At 39.6% G+C, this 26,237-nt stretch overlaps 1 protein-coding gene across 1 annotated transcript in view; it reads right to left on the reverse strand.

Moving 5' to 3' along the window:
- Positions 1 to 1,151: 1,151 nt before the first annotated feature.
- Positions 1,152 to 26,237, reverse strand: part of LOC124777259 (mucin-17-like) — a 91,419-nt gene continuing 66,333 nt past the window's right edge. Inside the window, 7 exon segments of the mRNA XM_047252585.1 lie at positions 1,152 to 2,240; positions 15,243 to 15,281; positions 15,284 to 15,390; positions 15,664 to 15,751; positions 15,753 to 15,808; positions 15,811 to 15,898; positions 15,900 to 15,942. Of these exon segments, the coding sequence (XP_047108541.1) occupies positions 2,046 to 2,240; positions 15,243 to 15,281; positions 15,284 to 15,390; positions 15,664 to 15,751; positions 15,753 to 15,808; positions 15,811 to 15,898; positions 15,900 to 15,942 (616 nt within the window). The 3' untranslated portion in view covers positions 1,152 to 2,045.

The raw sequence follows: 26,237 nt of genomic DNA on the forward strand, positions 1-26,237 counted from the left end.
CATTGCAGCTATTCAGGAGTTTCTGACTGCCTCATACTTCAAGATTCAAATATACATAGCACACTGTTGACCATTAAGTCATCCATAATCCATTCGTTAGATTGTTTAATTTTGTAAAATCACATTAAATATATCGTGTGAAATTTTGGTTTTCTGGCTCTGTTTGGCCTGTCCACCCATGTAATATGGATTTAAGGAAGAAGGAAGGGGTGGGATAATAAAAACCATTAAACCAATCACAATTTGTTTAGTTAAATTTTACTTCTACAACTGTGTTACCAGTATAGTGTACCAAGTCGGACACACATGCTTCTTTTAAAAATTGCTGATTGCTGGTTATTTACTGTCCAACATGAGGCTACTACTTAGCATCCAGACTCACCCTCTTTGGGTTATGTGACCACACGTAAAGGCCACCTTGGAAACTAGATGGGCACTTTATTTTGACATTGACCGAGTAATTGCCCCTTCTCCCATAACTTTTCCCCTCTCCTGAACCTCCCCTCTCACCACACATAAAAAATAGTCCCTTGTTAATTGACACTCAGAGCATTCAATTCTACCCTGATATCAAGCCCCACCATGATATTAGTTTGAGGACTTGCGGATAGAAGCTTTGCCTTAATGTGCACCTGGATTGAACTATCCAGTTAGAGGCTACACCATGCCTGTTGTTTAAATGTAAGTCTCCTATCTCCTGATGTAAGCTGCTCTCTGCAATATTGACTAAGCATTCTACACTGTGTGCCTTTATGGTTCTTCCTTTCTTTTTCCAACAGACAACTGTTAATAAATATACATTTGTGGATAATGAGCATGTTTCATTAATACATCAGCCAAAATGTTTCATACTTTAACAGCATTTGGAACTATTCTTTGAACTGATCTTAATTTACAAACCATATTTTGAGATGTTATATAGTATTTCACTCATTTGTTACCAATTCCAGATATTATTCTATATTCTACTGATATAGAAATATTGAAAGTACTTTCCACAGATGAAAATTTGGTTGTAAGCAATTAATATTCTTTCACTGTTCCAATGACATAATCACAAGAAATGCTTAAAATTATGGTCTAATATGAAAGAACACCAAATAATCATTTACAACATCACAAACAAAAAGGTGGAAAATAAAACAAAAATATTCTGGCAATTACAAAGAATATATTCAAAACAGTACATTATATATAGCTTAATATATTTCATTAATTTACATTCTATAAAACATAATTACATTATTTACATTTCAAGGCACAAATTTCTAAAACAGCGAACATATGAGCAAATCTCTGCACAAGAGTTAAGAACCACAAAATTCTGATCTCTCTCTCTCTCTCTCTCTCTCTCTCTCTCTCTCTCTCTCTCACACACACACACACACACACACACACACACACACACACACACACACACACACAAAATCCTTTCTTAATGTATGATCATACAAGCCATTTTCTTAAATTTGTAGAATCTGGATATACATATAGATATGGACTGTACATTTGATACATTCAAGAAGATTCACAGCTGTCTTTTTTTTCTCTGTTTTTAAATGTAGAAACAGTAGTTCGCAGTAGCTACAAAAACAAGTTTCAGTTATGTACAGACAGTTGTGATTTCGCACTTTGTATGTCTTTTTCCCCTCAAAAACGACATCTATACACGTTTCACACACAATGCGGACTATCACTTTGGAACTTCAAACACTTTCCTTGCTAATGTTCTTCAGTTGTTTTCACTATGTCAAGTATACACAAGCAACAAAATGACTATACATAGGAAAATGTCTTTTGCATCATCAGTCTTGTATTATTCAGTGTATGTCTCCATTGCACTTAATATGTCAGTCACATATTGCACACTTAAACAGTGTACGACAGCTGTACACTTTATATCACACTTTCCACAAGTTGATTTGGAACAACAGTGTCCAATGTACATTCAGTCACAGTACGTACATAAAGCACCCGTACTAACAATAAAACATCAGTGGGAAAAATATCTGTTCCACAGTCCTGTGTAAACAGGCAGGTAGCTTCTACCTCACATTAAATGTTGACTTTTGTTCAAATCTGCTACCAACTGTTTTCTCAACCCATCCTCGGACTGAGGTGATAGAACTAAATATTGAGGGATGGTATCCTCTACCACAGTTGCTATGGTAGCTAAGTACTCCCTGGAGTTCCCATAGGCCTTCTTCACTTATGCACATAAGAGGAGCACCCTCATCATTCTGTAAAAAAAGCACATACTGAACTTCTTGGAAAAGTGATAAATTAACATAGATAAGCTAAAAGGCAAATGATATGGAATTAATAGATTACTAAGCATAATGTTCCATTGCTGGATACAATGGTGCAACAGGACTCTTGGAGTCTGGAGTGGAGAGGCAGAGGTTTCTAGACCTAACCAAACATGTTTGCTAAGAACACTGAAGATCAACATTTGCATAAAAATTTGAAAACAAAAACAATTAATGGATGTACAGAAAAGGCAAAGCATCATAATTTGAGCATTACAAGAAACCAACTTGTAAAGGGACACCCTTACAATGATGTGAGGGAGGGGTAGATTACAAACTATACTAGATGATTAGAAACAGTCTGAAAAGCTTGAAAGGGCATTGTAGGATAGGATGTGCTGATAAATAACAGTTAAGGAATCAATTCAGCTTGTAGTGCCATTTCCAAGTTAATTAGCCTTGAGTTAGCCAATCAGGTCATTGCATGTGTAAATTCAAACAGCCTGCCAGAGACAATTTATGTCAAATGGCTCTGAGCACTATGGGACTAAACATCTGAGGTCATCAGTGCCCTAGAACTTAGAACTACTTAAACCTAACTATCCTAAGGAAATTGCACACATCCATGCCCAGGCAGGATTCGAACCTGCGACCATAGCGATCGCGAAGTCCTGGACTGAAGTGCCTAGAACCACAATTTGTGTCAATCGTTCTCACGGTGTAAATGATAGTGCACAAGACTGCTCAGACTTGGCTCGGGTTCAATAGTGACTACCACCCCATGTCCAATTTTTGCATCATTCTCTTGTTCGGTTATAGGAAACCAAACGAAGAACACATTTGGGGACACTGTCTCTGGTGGGCTGCTTGAATTTTCACATACAAAGGCTCGACCGGCTAACTTCAATGCTAATCTTAACAATTATTTCTCAGCACAACTTACCCTGCAACACCATTACAAAAGCTTTTCAGACTGTTTGTGACCAGCTTGTGTATATGAGAACTCAGTCTAATCCAAACACCAAGTGGTTTATAAAGGGAAACTGGGCATTAAACAACAGTACTTGGAACTACTTCACTGGCAAACAGAATCAATAATGTCTTACATTTCCAGCTTTACTCGTTTTGATCAAGAAACAAAGAATACACTATCATCATGGCCCCGTACACATGTGGACAATGACAATAAGAGAAATCCATAAAAAGTGGAAGAATTGTAGGAAGCACTAAAACATGAGTCATCAAAAATAATCCAAAACCATGTGTAACTACCTTCCAGCTCACAAACACACCAATAACAATAGCAAATACCTTATACATGCCCACAAACTTCAACCTTTTTCTTAAATTACCAAAGAGGAACAAGACTTCATCATCCCCAAACACACATTTAGGCTTGTATCAGCCGTATCTGTTGAGATTCAAATTTTACCACCATTGTAATCTTTGGTGTCTATAGATGTCACCATGCATATGTTTTCAAGTCAAATTTTAGTATTTCTGTGTTATTCTCTGTGCAGTGATGCAGTGAGTTGCAGATAAAGTTGTTCAGTAATTACGTGTCATGACTGTTATGTGCCCAGGTTACGTGATCAGCAAAAATGACATTTTTCACTTAGCCAAAAATTCAGATTCGGGAGCTTAAAAGTGGAAATTAATGACTTTATTATCAGAATGAATATGGTGTATACGACTGCTGCACATGGACTCCCATTAGAAACACTGTCACTCGTAATTTACAACACATGGAGAATATAAGTCAAAGCACTACTTATCAAAAATGACGATTGAGGAAATGTATCTGGAGCCATATTGTGACCTGCAGTGTCTGGTAAAGGAGAACTGTTTGCTGTTGCACAAGTTGCATATAAAGCATGGGAAGCGGCAGACAGGAACATAAAAGCAGACTTGATATATCTGTCAATACCACTGAGCTGATGTAAATAAAGAATTGCACAACGTCACATCAATATGGCTCTACTTTTTATGGTGTTGTATCCTGTGACAGTCTACCACTTCCCAAGGATCTGCTCAGAAAGCAACACCGCTCAAATGCCTCAATCTTCACAAGATGCCACCCAGTGATGACATGAAACAAAATCTTACTGAATTCTTTGATGCTATGGATAAGATGGAAGTAACGGATGTCAACATAAACAATGATCTATAATCAATAATGCTGCTCTACAGTCTTCCTTATAGCTATGACAGTTTTAGATGTGGTGTTGAATCCTGTGGCAGTCTACCAGATGCTGAGATGCTAAAAATAAAAATCTTGGAAGAACACAATGCAAGGATTCAGAATGCTGCAATGTTTATGAAACCAGCAAACATTTTGTGAACAAGCCAGAAAATGCTGTGAGTGAGTGACAACTTGGAACAAAAATTTAAAAAAGGGAAACTGAGATACAAGTGCAACTTTTGTAACAAGAAGGCACACAAAAATGAGTGCATTTTCAAGAAGAAACTAAGTGTGCAAGCTGAAAACAATGTCAATGAAGCCCACTGCTGTTTCTCTATGAATGAGCCTGCTCTGAAGTTTAACAACTCCAAAATTTTTTGGTGCACTGACAATGGTTGGACACACATGCAGAAACACAAAAGAATTTAATGCTTGCAGACAACAGTGCTATGCACGTAAAAAATAAGGGTGATGTTTGCGTCACAACTGCAGCCAATTGCGGCAACTCCATAACGCAAAATAACCTTTTGTGTATGCTTAAACTTGGGCCCAGTCTCATTTCAGTGGCAGAGGTTGTGAAAAACAGCCACACAGTGACATTCGAGAAAACTCATGCAGTTGTATGAGATACTAACAATAAAACCAAAGTGAATGCAAACAGAGTTGCTAACTTATTTTACTTACAAGTAAATGTTCCAAAGGCATGTCTCATTGTTAAACTGAAGGACACGAGAAGTGATATGCAAATCTGGTATAATTGATCAGGCCACTTTAACTCAGGAGGTATGCTCAGAATGCTAAAAAATGAATATATGACAGATTTGAAATTCAGTGACGTCGATGTAACAAGATGTACTAAGTGTCTTAAAGGAAAAAAAATCACATCCACTATCTTCACCGAACAAGAAGGGAACTCAAACAAACTTCTGGAATTAATCCACTCTGACATCTGTTGGCCATTGAGAGAAACATCTGAAGGTGGTGCAAATTTTTTATGATCTTTATATATGACCACAGCAGACGGTGTCAGGTCTATTTCCTTCAGCACAAAGGAGAAGTTGGTAACAAATTTTATTGAATTAAAAAACCTATTGAAAATCAGACTGGGCATAAGATTAAGTCCTTTCAGTCAGAGAATGGTAAGGAGTGTTGCAATGAAAGAATGTACTCCATCCTCAGAAAGGCAAGAATACAGTGGTGTCTTAACAGTTCCATATACATCACAGCTGAATGAAAGAACTGCCTGTTAGTTGAAGAGACTCACTGCATGCTGCTCAGGTCATGGCTACCGCCATCATATTGGGCTGAAGCCATCAATGCAGCTAACTACATCCAAAATTGTTGCTTAACTAAAATGTTGTCTGATGAAACTCCATATATGAGAAGTGATTGAAGAGAAAACCTAGTATGTCTCACCTTCGCACATTTGATCAAAAGGCTGTCATCCTGGATAAATCACCAAACAAAGAAAAGGTCAATTCTAAAGGCAAAGGGGAGATTTTTGTAGACTATTCTGAATTTTCAAAAGTCTGTCATGTATGGGCACCTAGAGCTCACAGGCTTCAAGTGTGAAGTTTCTGGATCATAACAGTATTCAGCCCAAACAAAATTATCTGCACCTACATCAAACAATGGAAAACCCTGGATGGAATGTAACAATGTAACAGTATTATAGGCAATGTGGTTCCAGTTGCATGTGTGTGTGTGTGTGTGTGTGTGTGTGTGTGTGTTTTTTTATGGTTGAGCTCAGAATGTGTTCTAAGATTCTACAACAAATCTATGTGAAGGACATTGGACAGAAGTTTTGTGGATCATGTCTACTACCCTTCTTGTTGACAGGTATGACCTATGCTTTTTTTTCTCGTTTCAAGAACTGGGCATGTTTATTTGTTTGAGGAATCTATGGTAGATTATAGTTTGAAGGGGGTCTAGCTCAGCCACAAATTCAGTATAGAATCTGACAGGGATTCTGTCCAGCCCTGGAGCTTTGTTCAGTTTTAACGATTTCAGCAGTTTCTCAATGCCACTGAGACTAATACCTATTTCACTCATCTCTTCAGTGGAATAAGAATTAAATTGGAGCAATTCTCCTGGGTTTTCCTTCGTAAAGAAACATTTGAAAACAGAGTTAAGCATTTCAGTTTTTGCATTGCTACATTCATTTTCAGTTCCTTTCTCATTCACTAGGGATGGGACACTAACTTTGATGCCACTAACAGCCTTTACAGATGACCAGAATATCTTTGGGTTTTGTGCAAGATAATTTGACAGTATTCTGCAATGGTAGTCTCTGAAGGCTTCACACATTGCCCTATTGACAGGCAAATGTGTTTCATTCAGCAAGTCTGTATCTATAGTCCTAAGCTTTGTCTTACACATACTATGCAGTAGTCCTTGTTTCTTTACAAGTTTCTTTACCATGAGTGTATATCATGGAGGGTCCTTCCCATTATGAACTGTTTTACTAAGTACATATCTATCCAGTGCATTGCCAACTATTCTTTTAAACTTGAGTCATAGTTTCTCTACATGCTCCTGCCCTGTGTTGAAAGTTTCAGTTTCTCATTGAGATATAACACTGTTGACTTTTTATCTAGTTTACTGAATGTATGGATCTTTTTGATAGTTTTTCTTGTCCTTTGTACTTTGGTAATTATTGTTGCCATAATCACATCATGATCACTGATACTGGTTTTGATGTGGAAATCATCAATGAGGTCAGGGCTATTTGTTACCTTTAGAGCCAATACTCCTAATTTCCATCATGAGTAGTGTTCCAAACTATCTGTTCCAGGTAGATTTCAGAGGAAGCATTTAGTAATGTTTCAGGATGTCTTGTTATGTTCACGGCTAACAAAATTGTAGTTTTCCCAATTGTTTGTTGGATGATTAAAGTCTCTACCAATGATACAGCATGATTGGGGAACTTGCATACAAGTGAACTGAGGTTTCTTTAAAGTTTTTTGTTCCACCAGGAGAGAAGTATGGTGGGCAATAAAAGGATACAAATACAATTTTATGACTGTCTTGCCCAAACAGTTTCACATGCAGCTTCAGTTTCTATCTTGGTGGATCTGAGTTCCCAGTCACTGGAATGATCCAAATGTGACCTCAGAGCCCAGATGACAGACATCAATCATTTGTTCTAACATGTGCACAATCTGCAGTTGCTTGCACCCTTTTCCCTCAATGATTGATGGAACAGCCTCTGCAACATGCTGAATGAGGCCCCCAGGCAGATGCACTGAGTGCAACTGGCATCCTTTCTTGTTCCTTGCCACCATTTACCTAAAGGGTACCATCATTCGCCATATGTTTGAACTACTCTTGCTTAACAGACGCGTACCCTATGGCATTTTCCACCTCTTGATGCTGGACACAACAGGTTTCTGCAAAACAAGTGAAGTGAGTCCCACTGGGTCAGTTTCTGTTTAGTGAAAGACAGCACCTCAAACCTATTGCTAAGGGAGAGCAGTATAACACCCTGAGCCCTCTCTGGTTCCCTTTGTCACAATACAGGATGCCTATATCTACCATTGAAACACCACTTGCAGTCAAATGGAGAAGTAATAACAGATCCTGTACTCTCAGCAGAGGAGACAGGATCCACAGGACAGGACAGGATAGTACTTGAGGTACCTTTGGTACTGGTACCACCACTATGTGATACCTCTGTTCAGATGAAACAGATTATCAACAAAGAGGAGGCATCAACATGAATCCCACTGGAGGAGACTTCAATGGTGATACACTGATCCAGAACCATTGTCAGAGGATGAACCATTCCATGGCTCTGAAGAAAATGGGCTTTCAAGCACCACAGGCCAAGAATTCAGTCCCAATGATGACTTATCATTTGATGAATTCAATAATTCTTTAAGTGCCATACCTGTCCAACACACTCAACAGTCATCTTCAATTCATGGTGCTAACTTCATGTCAAATGCAACAGGGATCAGTGCCGTGATGCAATACATGGTCCTGATCACTGAGACTGGTTTGAGGCTACATACACACAAGAAAAAAAGTTTTGCATCACCCCGCTTCCCAGAACTCCTGAAGACGGACATTGACTGTGGATATTGTATCACAGACACAGTCCCTTTGACTGTTCAGAGATGTAACTAAACCCGCCCAAAGATGTAAACAACCGTGCATGAGCAGCACCTATTAGATCAAGGTGGTCCAAGAGACGATCAGTTCCGGTCATTCCACCAGAAAGGAAGTACGTGGCTCGTGTTGTCTATAGTTCAACCATGCCTAGATGGTCAATACCGCAGTTTGGTCACATCCTCAATGTTACTTTGCGCCAGGAAGGGCTCTCAACAAGGGAAGCGTCCAGGCATCTCAGAGTGAACCAAAGCAATGTTGTTCGGACATGGAGGAGATACAAGGAGACAGGAACAGTCGATGACATACCTCCCTTAGCCTGCCCTTGGGTGTATAACCACTAACTATGGATTATGGGTTAGAGGAATCCTGACAGCAACCCCACCATGTTGAATAATGCTTTTCATGCAACCACAGGAGATCATGTTACGACTCAAACTGTGTGTAAATAGGCTGCATAATGCACAACTTCACTTCTGACTTCCATGGCGAGATCCATCTTTGCAACCACGACACCATGCAGTGTGGTACAGATGGGCCCAACAACATGCCGAATGGACCACTCAGGATTGGCATCACGTTCTCTTCACTGATGAGTGTCGCATATACCTTCAACCAGACAATCATCGGAGATGTGTTTGGATGCAACCCTATCAGACTGAATGCCTCAGACACACTGTCCAGTGAGTGCAGCAAGGTGGAGGTTTCCTGCTGTTTTGGGTTGGCATTATGTTGGGCCAATGTACACCACTGGTGGTCATTGAAGGCGCTGTAATGGCTGTACAGTATGTGAATGCCGTCCTCCGAGCAATAGTGCAGCATATTGGCGAGACATTCATCTTCATGGATGACAATTCGCGCCCCCATCATTCACATCTTGTGAATGACTTCCTTCATGATAATGACATTGCTCAACTAGAGTGGCCAGCATGTTCTCCAGACATGAACCCTATCAAAAATGCCTGGGGTAGATTGAAAAAGGCTGTTTATGGTCGCTGTGACCCACCAACCAGTCTGAAGGATCTATGCCGGATCGCCATTGAGGAGTGGGACAATCTGGATCAACAGTGCCTAGATGAACTTGTGAATATTATGCCACAATGAATACAGGCATGCACCAATGCAAGAGGACGTACTACTGGATATTAGAGGTACTAGTGCGTACAGCAGTCTGGACCACCACCGGCGAAGGTCTCGCTGTAAGGTGGTACAACATGAAATGTGTGGTTTTCATGAACAATAAAAAGAGTGGAAATGATGTTTATGTTGATCCCTATTCCAGTTTTCTGTACAGGTTCTGGAACTCTCTGAAGTAAGGTGATGCAAAACTTTTTTGATGTGTGTATGATGAAATCAGGTCACCAGTGAAAAATGATATCTGGGACATTGTAGACGTATCAACAAATGATAGGATAGTTGACTGTAGGGCTGTTTTGAGGAACAAATACAGAACTGATGGATCTTTGCTGAGGAAGAAAGCATGAGTAGTTGAATGAGGATTCAACTGGAGTTGACTTTGTGGAAACATTCTCCACAGTTGCAGAACAGAATCATTTTGACTACTCATAGCTCTGCCCCTCAAATTTAACCAGCATGTCTCACAGCTTGATATCACCACTGCATTTCTGAATGGTGAAATTGACACAGATTCATGGAACAGCAGGAATCACAGGTCAAATCATTACAAAAGATGAAAGATTTGGGAAAAGATAATCATATAGTCAAGAAAGCAAGTGACATGCTCCGAACACTGAAATCTGGTGGTAAAGTGTGCAAATTTAAAAAAAAAACCTATTTATGGACTGCACCAAGCTAGTCGACTGTGATGAGCCATGTTGAATGCAAGCATAACAATAATTGGATTGCAACTCACAAATTCAGATCCACGTTTCTTTGTAGACAGTGTAGGAAATGTCCAGTCTTCCTACTCATTCATGTAGATGATATTATAATTGCTTCAGCAAACCAAGAAAAGACAAAACAAATCAAGAATGAGTTTTCAGCCAGATCTGATGTCAAGGATCTTGGGACAATGCCCCACACTACTTGGTAATGGAGATAAAAATATAATTCCATCTGAACAGACTGAAGCCAAAACCCAACAGCATCTCTATATTAGACAAAAAATTAAGTCAGAAAACAGAAAAGAATTTGTCAAAAGAACTACCAGTATGTAGAAGCCATAAATGATGAAACTTGACATGTGACACAGTAACAATAAATAGATTAATAGCCTGGGAAAAATGGAGTTTTCATAAAAAATGCTGAGACTTGTACACATTCACAGAGATTAGAAAAGAGACTTCAAAAATTATAATAATAGACAGATAGAAGCACTAGAAGAAATAATTTAGTCATTGCAAGAGCTTATAACTTGTGAGAAACCAGCAAAATGATTACAGTTTGCACAGCCTCAAAAGGAGAACTTACATCTAAAATCACCAACTCTGCAGCAAACTGAACACTGTTGTCATGAACTGTAATACAATAATTCACCTGTGAATGTGAGAAGTGCAAAGTACTCAGAAAACTTGCAGCTGTAACCTTACACAGAAATATCAAAGAATGCAGGGAAAAAGGAAGAATACCACATGACTGGAAACAAGCCCTCATGACACATTACAAAAAAAAAGAGACAATGCAGTCCAACAATTACAGAGGCCTCTCCTTACCACCTGTCTCTCACAGAACTCTTTCAACAGCACTACCGAACAAGATAAAAAATGAGCAGAACACAGAATGCTGGGTTCAGAAAGAAAAGAAAAAGATGTCTAGGACAAATTTTTAACCAGAAAATGATCTTTAGAAATTGAACAATACATAGCTTCAACACAGCTGTCATTTTGATTGGCTTTAAAAAGCCCTAGAATTCCATAGATAAAGTTACTCTTCACATTAAAAGAATTTAATATAGATATGACATGCAAGGAAACAAGGTCACAAGAAAATGGGAAAATGATGTAAAAAAGGACTTAGGAATCTACTGGTGACAAGAATAAGTGAGAGGTGAAATGTCTCAATTTTGCTGCTGCTATTTTAGCAATTCCCAACAACATTTCAAGTGCAAAGATAATGGCAGAAAGTGTTCATGAAACTGCAACTTTAACTGCAAATACGTTATGGAAGACAACATGCTTTGAATTCAAAATTAGTAGAAAAAAATTGAAAGTAAAACATATAATGTATCAAGGCGTAGGATGGGGAGGGTTAGCAGAGACAAATTTTGTCATTGAGCTATCCAATGCCAGGTTTTATGCTCACTTTCCAATATGTGTTTGTATTCGTATTATGTGATACTATTTTTCACATTGTTGTTGGTGTTGTTGTTGTGGTCTTCAGTCCTGAGACTGGGTCTTCAGTCCTGAGACTGGTTTGATGCAGCTCTCCATGCTACTCTATCCTGTGCAAGCTTTTTCATCTCCCAGTACCTACTGCAACCTACATGCTTCTGAATCTGCCTAGTGTATTCATCTCTTGGTCTCCCTCTACAATTTTTACCCTCCACGCTGCCCTCCAATGCTAAATTTGTGGTCCCTTGATGCCTCAGGACATGTCCTACCAACCGATCCCTTCTTCTAGTCAAGTTGTGCCACAAACTTCTCTTCTCCCCAATCCTATTCAATACCTCCTCATTAGTTACATGATCTACCCACCTAATCTTCAACGTTCTTCTGTAGCACCACATTTCGAAAGCTTCTATTCTCTTCTTGTCCAAACTATTTATTGTCCATGTTTCACTTCCATACATGGCTACACTCCATACAAATACTTTCAGAAACGGCTTCCTGACACTTAAATCAATACTCGATGTTAACAAATTTCTCTTCTTCAGAAACGCTTTCCTTGCCATTGCCAGTCTACATTTTATATCCTCTCTACTTCGACCATCATCAGTTATTTTGCTCCCCAAATAGCAAAACTCCTTTACTACTTTAAGTGTCTCATTTCCTAATCTAATTCCCTCAGCATCACCTGACTTAATTCGACTACATTCCATTATCCTTGTTTTGCTTTTGTTGATGTTCATCTTATATCCTCCTTTCAAGACACTGTCCATTCCATTCAACTGCTCTTCCAAGTCCTTTGCTGTCTCTGACAGAATTACAATGTCATCGGCGAACCTCAAAGTTTTTATTTCTTCTCCCTGGATTTTAATACCTACTCCAAATTTTTCTTTTGTTTCCTTTACTGCTTGCTCAATATACAGATTGAATAACATCGGGGAGAGGCTACAACCCTGTCTCACTCCCTTCCAAACCACTGCTTCCCTTTCATGCCCCTCGACTCTTATAATTGCCATCTGGTTTCTGTACAAATTGTAAATAGCTTTTCGCTCCCTGTATTTTACCCCAGCCACCTTTAGAATTTGAAAGAGAGTATTCCAGTCAACATTGTCAAAAGCTTTCTCTAAGTCTACAAATGCTAGAAACGTAGGTTTGCCTTTCGTTAATCTTTCTTCTAAGATAAGTCGAAAGGTCAGTATTGCCTCACGTGTTCCAACATTTCTACGGAATCCAAACTAATCTTCACCGAGGTCGGCTTGTACCAGATTTTCCATTCATTTGTAAATAATTCGTGTTAGTATTTTGCAGCTGTGACTTATTAAACTGATAGTTCGGTAACTTTCACATATGTCAACACCTGCTTTCTTTGGGACTGGAATTATTATATTCTTCTTGAAGTCTGAGGGTATTTTGCCTGTCTCATACATCTTGCTCACCAGATGGTAGAGTTTTGTCAGGACTGGCTCTCCCAAGGCCGTCAGTAGTTATAATGGAATGTTGTCTACTCCTGGGGCCTTATTTTGACTCAGGTCTTTCAGTGCTCTGTCAAACTCTTCACGTAGTATCGTATCTCCAATTTCATCTTCATCTACATCCTCTTCCATTTCCATAATATTGTCCTCAAGTACATCGCCCTTGTATATACCCTCTATATACTCCTTCCACCTTTCTGCTTTCCCCTCTTTGCTTAGAACTGGGTTTCCATCGGAGCTCTTGATATTCATACAGGTGGCTCTCTTTTCTCCAAAGGTATCTTTAATTTTCCTGTAGGCTGTATCTATCTTACCCCTAGTGAGATAAGCCTCCACATCCTTACATTTGTCCTCTAGCCATGCTTGCTTAGCCATTTTGCACTTCCTGTCGATCTCATTTTTGAGACATCTTCTCAGGTGCCAAACTTCCAAGTGGATTCGACTTACCACGCAAGACGTGGTCTACTCTCAACAGAATCCGTACCAGCCATGGGCGATGCAGGGATGCTCTCTTTAAGTGGAACAAGTTGCCTGATCCAGCTTGTGACTGCGGGGCTCCATACCAGACTGTTCACCACATTGTCAGTGAATGCAGGATTCGAGCCTATCACGGCGCCAAAGAGGACTTCCTGCTAGTAACTCCAGATGCAGTGCGCTGGATTGAAGGACTGGATATTCAGTTGTAAAGACAAACTTAAGTTTCTTGTGTGTCAATATGTACATATATATATGTAATTTCATGATATGTCTGTATTAGCCATACGCTAAATAATAATTGAGACGTTTGTATTACTTTTTGCCTGCTTCATTTACTGCATTTTTATATTTTCTCCTTTCATCAATTAAATTCAATATTTCTTCTTTTACCCAAGGATTTCTACTAGCCCTCATCTTTTTACCTACTTGGTCCTCTGCTGCCTTCACTACTTCATCCCTCAGAGCTACCCATTCATCTTCCACTGTATTTCTTTCCCCCATTCCTGTCAATTGTTCCCTTATGCTCTCCCTGAAACTCTCTACAACCTCTGGTTTAGTCAGTTTATCCAGGTCCCATCTCCTTAAATTCCCACCTTTTTGCAATTTCTTCAGTTTTAGTCTACAGTTCATAACCAATAGATTGTGGTCAGAGTCCACATCTGCCCCTGGAAATGTCTTACAATTTAAAACCTGGTTTTTGTCACTTAGAAACAATTATTTAATTTTATACAGTTTTGATTTTGTAGAAGCATTTATTTTGGGAATATTGTTTGCCACAAGGTGTAAGTATAATATTTTCCAGAAATTGTATCATTTATCTTGGAATAAGGAAAACAGTTGAAAACAAAAGTACAAGATATTTATTCAGTTAATGGTGGTGGTTAGTGTTTAACGTCCCGTCGACAACGAGGTCATTAGAGACGGAGCGCAAGCTCGGGTTAGGGAAGGATTGGGAAGGAAATTGGCCGTGCCCTTTCAAAGGAACCATCCCGGCATTTGCCTGAAACGTTCAGTTAATGCAAGTTAAATTTAAATTGGCCACTCAGTTCCCAAATATTGATACTCCTGAACTGGTAGAATTTCATGTATGTTGGTAGGCTTTAGATGGTAGTCATTTGCTTTTAGTTGCAGACAACTTTACCCAACTAATAGTAGTGTGTGAGGTAGTCATTGTTGATTGCATTGTTCACTTTATTTCATAGTGCTTCCTTTCTTGGTGATAAGTGTATGTAATTGTTGGAGTTAGGAGCTTTATTAAAATGTCAATACATAAGACAATTTCAGTTTTGTGAGGCTCCCACCCCCCCCCCCCCACCCACACACACACACACACACCACAGCCTCAACCTGTGTGGTCATGCTTGCTCTCTCCACTTCCCCACAATACTTACTTAAAGTGATATACTGTAATTGAACTGTGGGAAAAAAGTTGCCTGTTATGCAGAGGTGTGTCTTTGAATGTACTTACATAACAAGGAGACTTTTCAGCATCTGTGAACCCTGCACACAAATTTCATTCTCAGTGATGAATCCAGCATAATGTTTTGTAGAATTACATTCCTTCAGATCTATTGTTGGCACTGGTAGATAGTGCAAGTACTGGGTAATATTTATTACTGCAACAGAAAGTAGTTATTTTATGTAAGTAGAAGGAAACATTCTCAGATTGAGGCAAATATAGTTTTCTAAACATTAATTAAGAACTCTCAAGACCAGATAAAATCTAATTCTTGCCAAAAAACATGAAATGTAAAACATACCGATACATAAGCTGCACTATATCCTAGGAATGCAGATACAGATACTGAAGTTCAGTTTATAGAGGGAAAACAGTAAAATTGCCTCAGAGGGGTAGCCCTGACATTTGTATGACTTCACAAACAACTTACCACCAGGTGATGTATAACCCCATCCTGCTGTGACACAAAGTTGCCGAGGTTCAATCTCCTTGGCAGGTAGACAGGCAGCTCCTACAATATCTTGTAAAGAGCAGTGGCTTTGAGAGCTCCACAAGAGCAATATCATTATTGTACAAAATTGGTTAAATTTTACTTGTGGGTGGGCCACTATGGAAAGAACTTCTCGAATCTGTGTGTCTGGCTTTTCATTGTCAAACATTGAGCCCACCAGCAAATGCAGCCCAGTTATCAGGCTTCATATCTTTGTCCCTGAAAAGAAAATATGGATGAAAAATCATCAGATAGTTTTTATATTTTTTAAGACATACAAAAACAAATGTGTGTACTTATGACTGACCAAGATGTTAAATTTCAGGCAAGAATTTCCTGTTTCCCATGCACAATGAAATAATAAATTAGCTTGGGTTTGAGAGAGAGAGAGAGATATATGGTTGCAATTGCCTATAGCCTTGACTACCACAGTGAGAACAATACAGTATAATGTAACTCATGTTTAACAATGCTGGTCATTATTAATCCTACATTGTTCACATGGATGCCAATAGACACAAGCAGCCAACATGAACCAAAAATAAAGAAAACCTCAGATGAAAATATGCCTCAAAGCTGAAAAAACTGCACTTCATTTAATTTAATATTCCACTGTTTATCAAGCACATTATAAAGGTAAATTGATGACATACTGACTTAACACATGTAGAGATTTTAAAGGACTCTTCCTCCACATTCAGAAACCGTAACCTCAATTTTTCAAATTAGATCTGTATAAGGTATATAAATTTCTGTGTAATATCAAGTTTTTAAATAATTGTGGCAATGGAAAATAAATATCTATAATATAAATTAGAGCTATACTGTGTTCATCACAAGAATACACCTGATGTAAACATTACATCATGTATTCTTCTGTTTTTGCCTGAATCTCATTGGATCTCATTTCACGTGGAGCAAAAGTCAAACTGTATCCAGTACAATCAAGTATGTATCATAAGGATGCATTTTATGTTGTGTTACATGCACACAGACTGAGCGATAATGGGGGACAACAGCTTTACTGGCACATTTAACTTGGACAGCACTGGCCAGCCAGCTGATCCAACTAAGCTTCAGTGATGTGAGTAGTTGCAGTTTCAGACTTAAAAAGAGAAGAGTGAAGAAACATGTATAGCTTCGAATGCTATTTAATTTCTTAAAGAGAATGAAATAATATGCAGTAAAACTCTAGCACTACCTCTTGCTTCTTAGGTGACCAAATGGAAGGCATAAAATGCTCTCATTCTCACCTAACATAGCATTCTAATTACAAACATTAGAATATCTTAAACTTTCATTTAACGTAACTTAGTAATAAAGGTACCTAATACATAAGTAGGATCTGCTTAAAAGCGTGTAACAACACCAGTGTACATGTGTTCCGGCTTCTTGACCAATCATGGAGTTTGTGTTTGTTTACGTCAGGTTCATTCTTATGATGAATAGAGTATAATCACCCATACATATCTGTACAAATAGGTCAGCACTAGTCATAATTTTATTATCGGTGCACTTTGCAGTTGGATGCTTCTGCTCTACTAGTGTATATCATGATTCATCTCACATTCAGTGAAGGATATGCTTCATGATGGAAATTTATGGAACAAAATGTGTGAATGAATGAATGTTGCAGTAAGTAAGTAATTCTTTAAAAGAGTAAATATTCTAATTGTTTCAATAACACAGTTCAGCCACACCACATCACATAATTACACATCCTTAACATTTTTCATGTTGTTAAGTTCTGTGACACAGATCAGAAAACAGAATGAAGAATCAAAGCCCAAGCCTGGCACACTTAATATACAATGAACATGTTAAAATAATTTCATAACAATAATGGAAATGACTGGATGGAGTATATGTAAAATACATTTACTGGACTGACACAGGGAGCACAGTAACACATAACACAAAACAGCATTCACACTATCTTTTGAACACTAGCTCTTTTTGCTGCAATTGGACACACTTTCACATACACAACCACCCAAACATACACACCCATCGCCAAGGTGGGGAGGGGGTAAGGAAGGATGCAGGGAGGAGCTAACAGGAAAGAGGCAGGTATTTGGAACAAATGTTTTTGTAGCTGCGCAGTAATATGGAAAACATATAGAGAGTACAACAAAATGAGATGCAGCATGCGGAAGACGGGGAGAGGGGAACTGAGTAGGGGTAAAAATAAAGGGGAGGGGGAAAGGAGAGAAACGGAGGGGAGAGAGAAGGGCGAGGGGCTTGAAAAGGGGGCATGAGAGAGAGTCACATGGGGGGGGGAGGGGGAAGAGTGGTGGGAGAAAGCAGGGCATGATCTGGATGGAGGAGGAGTGGTATGGATAGAAGAGAGAAGGGTAAAGGCAAGGTGACACATTGGGAAAAAGTTAGTGGAGGTTTTGCCCATGGGAACTGTGAGAGTGCATGGAGTATTCATGAGATAATGCCAATCTGTGCAGTCCAGAGAAACTTGTGCTAGTAGGGAGCATCCAAATGGCCAGCATAGTGAAGCAGCTGTTGAAGTCATTTGTGTCTTGATGTGCTCGGAAACTGGATAGTCGGCAGTTTGCCATGTGCAACATGCATGGTAACTGGATAGTCAAGCTGGCAGTTTGCCACAGGTTGTTGGTGACCATTCATGCAAACAAACAGTTGGTTACTTGTCATGCTCACATAGAATGGTGTACAGCAATTGGAGCATCGCAGATCAATAACATGGCTGCTTTCGCTCATGGCTCAGTCTTATATTGGGTAGGAAATGCCTGTGACTGGACTGCAGTAGGAGGTGGTGGGTGGGTGGGTGTATGGGACAGGTCTTGCAGCTGTCCCAACCAAGAGGAAACAACCTGTGGGTTGTAGTATTGGGAGTAGGATTGGAAAAGGGAATAGGCTATTCTGTGTGTTGCGTGGGCAGTGGAACACTACTTTGGATGATGTGGGTAGGATTTTGAGTAGGATATTCCTCATCTCGGGACACGACATAAAGAAGTCAAAGCTCTGGTGGAAGATGTAGTTGACCTTTCAAGACCAGGGTGATAATGGATGATCAAAGGAGTGCTGGTCTGTGGCTGATTAACAGGCTTATTGTTGTCAGAGAAGTAGATGGCATGGGAGACATGTTTGTGGATGGATTGGATAGGATATTGTAAAGGTTCTGGTAAGGTTAACTGTATATTTCAATGATTCCTGCTTATCATTGCACATGCGGTGTCCACAGACAGTGAGGCTGTAAGGAAGAGACTTTTTGACGTGGAATGGGTCAAGCTGTCAAAGTGGAGGCACTGCTGGTGGTTGGTGCTCTTGATATGGACATACATATTAATGGAGCCATCTGAGAGGTGAAGACCAACACCTAGAAAGGTGGCTTGATGAGTGGAAATGGACCAGGCGAAGCAGGTTTGGGAAAAGGTGCTGAAGTTATGAAGAAAAGATCAAAGGTTTGCCTTACCATGAGTCCAGATCACGAAAATGTCATGGATGAGTCTGAACCAGACAAGAGGTTTTAGATGTTGACTGGATATGAAGGATTCCTCCAGATGGTCCTTAAATAAGTTATCATAGGATAATGCCATCTGAGTACCTGTGGCAGTACTGATTTTGTTTGTAGATTTGGCCTTCAAAAGTGAAATAATTCTGGATCGAGATATGGTTGGCTAGAAGGATTAGGAAAGAGGTGGTGGGTTTGGTAGCAGGGGGGATGTTGGTGTATAAGGATTTCACTACCACAGAATGAACCTCTAACTTCATTGACCAACACCTCCAAACTGTTATCCATAGCCTCCCATCCTACATCCAACACACTGTGTACTTCCTCCACAGTTCCAGTCCTGTTGCCATCAGAATCCTTGGTGGTCACTGTGTATGCAACATCCTTACACACCGAACATCCCACATGCTCATGGCCACAATGCTGACTTTCCCAGGGTTCTCTGAATACCAAACCCATTATATCTTTCCTAATCCTCCTAACCAACCACATCCTGACTTATAATTATTTCATATTCAAAGGCCAAATCTAAAAACAAATCCATGGTACTGGCATGGGTACTCACATGGCACCATCGTTTCCCATCTGGAGGAATCCTTCCAATCCAGGCAGCAATGAAAACCTCTTGTGTGGTTTAGATTCAGTGATGACATTTTCATGATCTGGATTCATGGCAAGGACAACCTTTGCTCTTTCCCCCATAATCTCAACAACTATTTCCAAATCTGCTTCATCTGGTCCTTCTCCTTCTTAACTCATTGAATCACCTTCCTAGATATTGATCTCGACCTCTCAGATAGCTTCATAAATACATCTGTCCATATCAAGCACACCAACCACCAGTAGTACCTCTATTTTGACAGCTGTGACCCATTCCGTATCAAATAATCTCTTCTTTACAGCCTCACCATCTGTAGAAACTGTATGTGCACTGGAAAGCAGGAGTTGCTGAAATATGCCGATAACATTACCAGAGCCTTTACTGACAGGCTGTATCCTATGTAGCTCATCCACAAACGTGTCTCCCGGGCCATCTGCTCCAGTGAGAATAGTAAACCTGTTAACCAGCTACTGATCAGCACTACTCTGATCACCTAGTATCACTCTGGCCTTGAAAAGCTCAACCACACCATCCATCAGGGCTTTGACTGCCCGATGTGGTGTCCTAAGATGAGGAATATCCTGTCCAAAATCTTACCCACATGCTCCAAAGCAGTATTCTGTTACTCATCCAACTTACAGAATATCATTGTCCAAACCTATTCCAATACTACTTCCACTCCTGCACTCCATGTTTCTTCCCTCGTAGCTGGCCTAGGTGCAAGTGCTGTCCTGTACATCCATCCACCCACCACCTCCTAACACAGTCCAGCCACAGGTATTACCTACTCAATAAAACGCAGGGTGAAAAGTGAAAGCAGCCATGCTGTATAGGAGTGCTACTTCTGCAAGTTCTGCAGGAGAGCTTCTGTAAAGTTTGGAAGGTATGAGATGAGATACTGGCAGAATTTAAACTGTGAGGACGGGTTGTGAGTCATGCTTGGGTAGCTCAGATGGTAGAGCACTTTCCTGCGAAAGGCTAAGGTCTCGAGTTCGAGTCTCAGTCTGGCAAACAATTTTAATCTGCCAGGAAGTTTCATATCAGTGCACACTCCTCTGCCGAGTGAAAATTTCATCCTGGAAACAACAGCAGGCTGTGGCTAAGCCGTGGCTCTGCAAGATCCTTTATTCAGGAGTGCTAGTACTGCAAGGTCTACAAGAGAGCTTCTGTGAAGTTTGGAAGGTAGGAGAATAGATACTGCTGGAGTTAAAGCTGTGAAGATGGGTCATGAGTCGTGCTTGGATAACTCAGATGGTAGAGCACTTGCTCGCAATAGGCAAAGGTCCTGATTTCGAGTCATGTTCTGGCACACAGTTTTAATCTGCCAGGGAGTTTCATATCAGTGCACACTCTGCTGCAGAGTGAAAATTTGATTCTGGTGACATGGAACCATTTGTTTACTTGGTAGAATGATCACCACTGAACTATGGCAAACCACAAACTTGACCATCCAGTTGCCCAACATTCTGCACACCACAGCACAAACAACTTCAACAGCTGCTTCACTTTGCAGACCATTTGGATGCTCCCTACCAGCACATGTTTCTCTGAACTACACAGATGGGAATTATCTCTCAAAAACATCCTGCACTCTCACAATTCCCATGGGATAAACCTGCAGTAAATTGTTCCCAATACCTCACCTTGGCTTTTCCCTTCTCTCGTCTGTCCACACTACTCCTCCTTTGTCCAGATCATGCACAGGCTTCTCCCAACACTCTTCCTCTCCTACCCCATGTGTCTATTCTCTCTCCCTCCCTACTTTTCAATCCCTCTTTCTTCTCTCTCCTTTCGCTCTCTCTGCCTTCATCTTCACCTTTCTTTCCTTCCCTCCTCCTGTTCGTACCCCCCCTCCCCCCTCTTCTTCTCCCTACACCTCTTTTTGTAGTACCCTCGGTACTTTTTTCATTTTGTATTGCAGCCACGAAGTCATCTGTCAAATGACCTGCCTCTTTCTCGCTACCCCTTCCTATCTCACCCCACCTCCAGTAGCTTAGGTAAATGCTTCCAATAATTGAGTATCAATAATAGTCTGATATGTCCATGTACAGTTGTGTTTGTGAACGTGTGTACTACTGCAAGAAAACAAGATAGTAGTCAAAACTAGCGTAAATGCTGTTTTCTGTTGTTACTGTGCCTCATGAAATGATTTACAAGTGAGTTACTGGTTTATTTTACTTATTCCTCAAAATAATTTTATCTATTTTGTATTCATTAAATTCAGTGACTATTTTCAATTGAAGAATGTTTAAAATTAGTTGCAACTATAATTTAAGAAGTATTTTACTTTATATATAGTCCTTAACAGGGGGCAAGAAAGGCAATTTTATTTTATGGTCAATCCCCTCTCTCCCCTTCCCATCTCCAACTGAGATGTGTGTGTGTGTGTGTGTGTGTGTGTTTTCTTTTAAGTGGTTTTTTTTGCCAGTTTTCAGTGATTTATTTTTCATGTAAATTTTTCCCAGTATTACATTGAAAATGAAGATGTAAGTATCAGTTACACTGTATTTATAAATATCAAAGATCACATTTATTGCAATTATTGGAAAAATGAAACATTTACATTAAACCTAAATCTAATAAAATAAAAAATAACTCAGCAAACCAAACACTAATGATTTTTTTTTTTTCAAAGGAAACCTCTGTCATTGCTTTCAAGTTCTCTTCTGAGACATTATGCTGCCAATCCATCAACTCTTCATTACATTATGGAAGCAGCCTCTTTGAGTCTATATCTGAATGTGGAAGAAAACCTGTCTTGAGTAGAACAACTGGCATTTGGCAATGTTAATATATTCTGCTGACATGCAAAGCTATTCTTCCACTAAATTATGAAGGAATTTGTACCCCTTCAGATTAAATAGACCAGGGAGATCAGCCATTCTACATCTACATCTACATCCATACTCCGCAAGCCACCTGACGGTGTGTGACGGAGGGTACCTTGAGTACCTCTATCGGTTCTCCCTTCTATTCCAGTCTCGTATTGTTCATGGAAAGAAGGATTGTCGGTATGCCTCTGTGTGGGCTCTAATCTCTCTGATTTTATCCTCATGGTCTCTTCGCGAGATATACGTAGGAGGGAGCAATATACTGCTTGACTCTTCGGTGAATGTATGTTCTCGAAATTTTGACAAAAGCCCGTACCGAGCTACTGAGCGTCTCTCCTGCAGAGTCTTCCACTGGAGTTTATCTATCATCTCCGTAACGCTTTCGCGATTACTAAATGATCCTGTAACGAAGCGCGCTGCTCTCCGTTGGATCTTCTCTATATCTTCTATCAACCGTATCTGGTACGGATCCCACACTGCTGAGCAGTATTCAAGCAGTGGGCGAACAAGCGTACTGTAACCTACTTCCTTTGTTTTCGGATTGCATTTCCTTAGGATTCTTCCAATGAATCTCAGTCTGGCATCTGCTTTACCGACGATCAACATTATATGATCATTCCATTTTAAATCACTCCATTCTAGATATACATAACAGGCTCTTTGCCATGACATCTCACCAGAGTTCTTAGGGCTGAAACAAGAACCTGGAGCTGTGAACAAGCACTTGCATGGCTCTGTGGTCATAGGAGTTGGCAGGCTAGTTTGAAGATGCAACCCTGTTAGTTTCAGTGTTTCTTTCACCTAAAGTACTAGTTTCTGTATGGTTTTTAAATCTAATGGGTTTATCACATAATACTCCTTTTCTCACAACACAGAATCTGTCTTCAGTTGGTTTTAACTTGGAATGGAGTAACAGCTTTATTCATTGACAGCACCTTTCCTGCCAATTTACCACAGCAAATTGTTCCAAAAATGACACATTTTGGAGAGCTATTTAAGGCAGTGCATAAATTAAATTACTTATTTTTATAGTACACAAATATGCTTCTGTTAGTCAATCACAGCACAGTGTGTGTGACATCATGCAGATATTTTCCTGGCGGTACAAAAGAACATGGGAAATGTTTATTTCAGTATTTACTCAATATTATTTTTATTATCTTGCAAAATGTAGTTTACAGCCTGATCTGTGGGGTATCTCATGATCTGATTGGCTGTTAGAAGCAAACAGTCACGTTTTACACGTTTGCAAAGCTAAAGTATTTATATTTGCGTACTGTGAAGACATGCAGTTTAACTGATGCACCAGATTAAATATCTCTCTAGAATATGTCATTTTGGAATGATTAGTCTTGCAAAAGGATTAAGAAATAAGGCATCAATGGACGAAACTGTTACTGGAATGGGTAGGGTAATTTTATTTGATGTCATATCTATGGCATCAGTTCTCTATGTGGGAAATGAATGCTAATTTGAACATTATATATGAATCTCAGCTTTGAGAGCTGGAGATCTAATTTCAGTACTAAATATAATGAATTACTATTATGGTACTACTAAATTGCTGCCTTCAGATCTACAATTTTAAACAGGAACCAGGAAAATTCCAAATTTTGCAACTTTTTGAAAAGACAGTCAATCTGCATTCCAAATTTTGCAATACTTTATACATGTTTGCATTAAATTTTACAAATAATAGAAGTGTTAGAAATATTTTCCGTAACTAATTTTGAAAATTATTTTTTATGAAATCTGGCATATGAATTACTTAATGAAGGTGCTTCACATACTCATTTACATCTGCAAGAACACATTTTACACAAAAGATGCATATGCTGTGAACAGTATATTACAAGTTATTTCTCTTTGCTTCAGAGTAAGATTTCTTACATCATTTCTTCTTATAATAATTCTATGATAATACTCAAAACGAATGGTACAAACATAAAGTTGGTAAGTTCTTCACTGAAATGGCATACACAATAGTGTATACACAACAGTTTATACATGATACGGAATCTTCACAAGATTGTTACAGTAGTTATTTCTAGAGACTAGATGTCATGGCAGGTTAGGATTTGGTGATGAGGCACCATTCAACCTGAACAGGAAGATAAGTCACCATAATGATATCATCTACGGTACAGAAAATGCAGAGCTACTCCCCATTTCCTCCTCAATTTTCATGAAAATCTGAATGGTACTTTACAAGAATGCTGTATGAAGTATGCACGGAATAGTGATATGTCTGATTTTTCTCTGGTTTACTGATCACCCAGTTTATCACCCAGCAGTTTGTGCCAGTGCATCCAGGATGTTGTGTTTGTTTACCCTTTAACATGTATTGTTTGGAGAATAGCAGATCTCATGCCATGGAGAAGTTGACTGAGATATGTAGGGACATGTCTCAGACAAAATTAACTGTGTTCTGATTTTTGGTATTTCACACAAAGTGATCATTTGCAGTACCTGTAATATGTCGAGGAAAAACAAGTATGCTTCATGCACCAATTACGTGCACTAAATAAACAGAGATGAAATTAACAGAGACTTTCTATCACTGAATGCGAATTTGCCTTTTAAAAATGCAGATACAACTATTGTACTGTAATACCACGTCTCAAAATCTGAGTTTCTGATTTTTTAACACCTGATATCTCAGATGCCTTGCAGGACCAGCATGTTGAGTGAATAGTATCAGATTGTGTTCCAGGTGGACAGGCACAGCTGAGCAAAGAGAAAGGGGAGGGAGAGATGGTCAGCGAGAGCAGAGAGGAGGAGATGGCCAGGGAGGATGGGGAGGTGTAGGAGGCTGGTGGAGGATGGAGAGGGGTGGTGGGCAGGTGGGAAAGGAAGCTGGTGTGAGGAGGAAGGTGAAGTACCATGGGTGAAAGAGACCGCTACTACCCCTATGGATGGGGGATGGGGTTGAGAAGGAGGACCCTTGCAAAAATATTCTAAAAGTACCTTTTGGTATTTCTTTTCTATATTTAGTTGACTTGGAATACTTTTAGTATGAAGTGCAGATTATCTGTAATTTATGCTGCTTTGTGTGCACCAAGATTCCAAGAATGAGCCAATATTTTTGTTAGCATGTTTAGAGATCATAGATAATGGCACATGGCTGAGTACCAAACATAAATTTAACATCATCCTCTCTGGGGTCGCACAGTGTAAGAAAACAGCAGAGACTGAGACATATATGTGACTTATGTTTATGTGAGTGAAACTGGGGGTAAAAGCTAGTATATTACAAAAATGTATGTATGTATCTTCCACATACCATCCTAAACCACTACACAGATTTTAACCAAACTTGGTACACATATAACTAAATTGAAAGAAGCACTGTGGGGGTGGGATTTATAACAGTGTGACACAGGAGATGGACAGAGAGAAGGGAGAGGAAGAGATGGACAGAAAGAGAGGGAGAAGAAGATGGACAGAGAGAGCATGAGGAGGAGATGGACAGAGAGAGGGGAGGAGGAGATGGGCAGAAAGAGGGGGAGGAGCAAGTCGACAGAGAGAAGGGGAAGGAGGGAATGCATAGGAGTTTGCTGGAAGATAGAGAGGGGAAAGGGTAGTGGGCAGGTGGAAA

The sequence above is a fragment of the Schistocerca piceifrons genome, chromosome 2, assembly GCF_021461385.2.
Source record: "Schistocerca piceifrons isolate TAMUIC-IGC-003096 chromosome 2, iqSchPice1.1, whole genome shotgun sequence".
Taxonomy (NCBI): Eukaryota; Metazoa; Arthropoda; class Insecta; order Orthoptera; family Acrididae; genus Schistocerca; species Schistocerca piceifrons.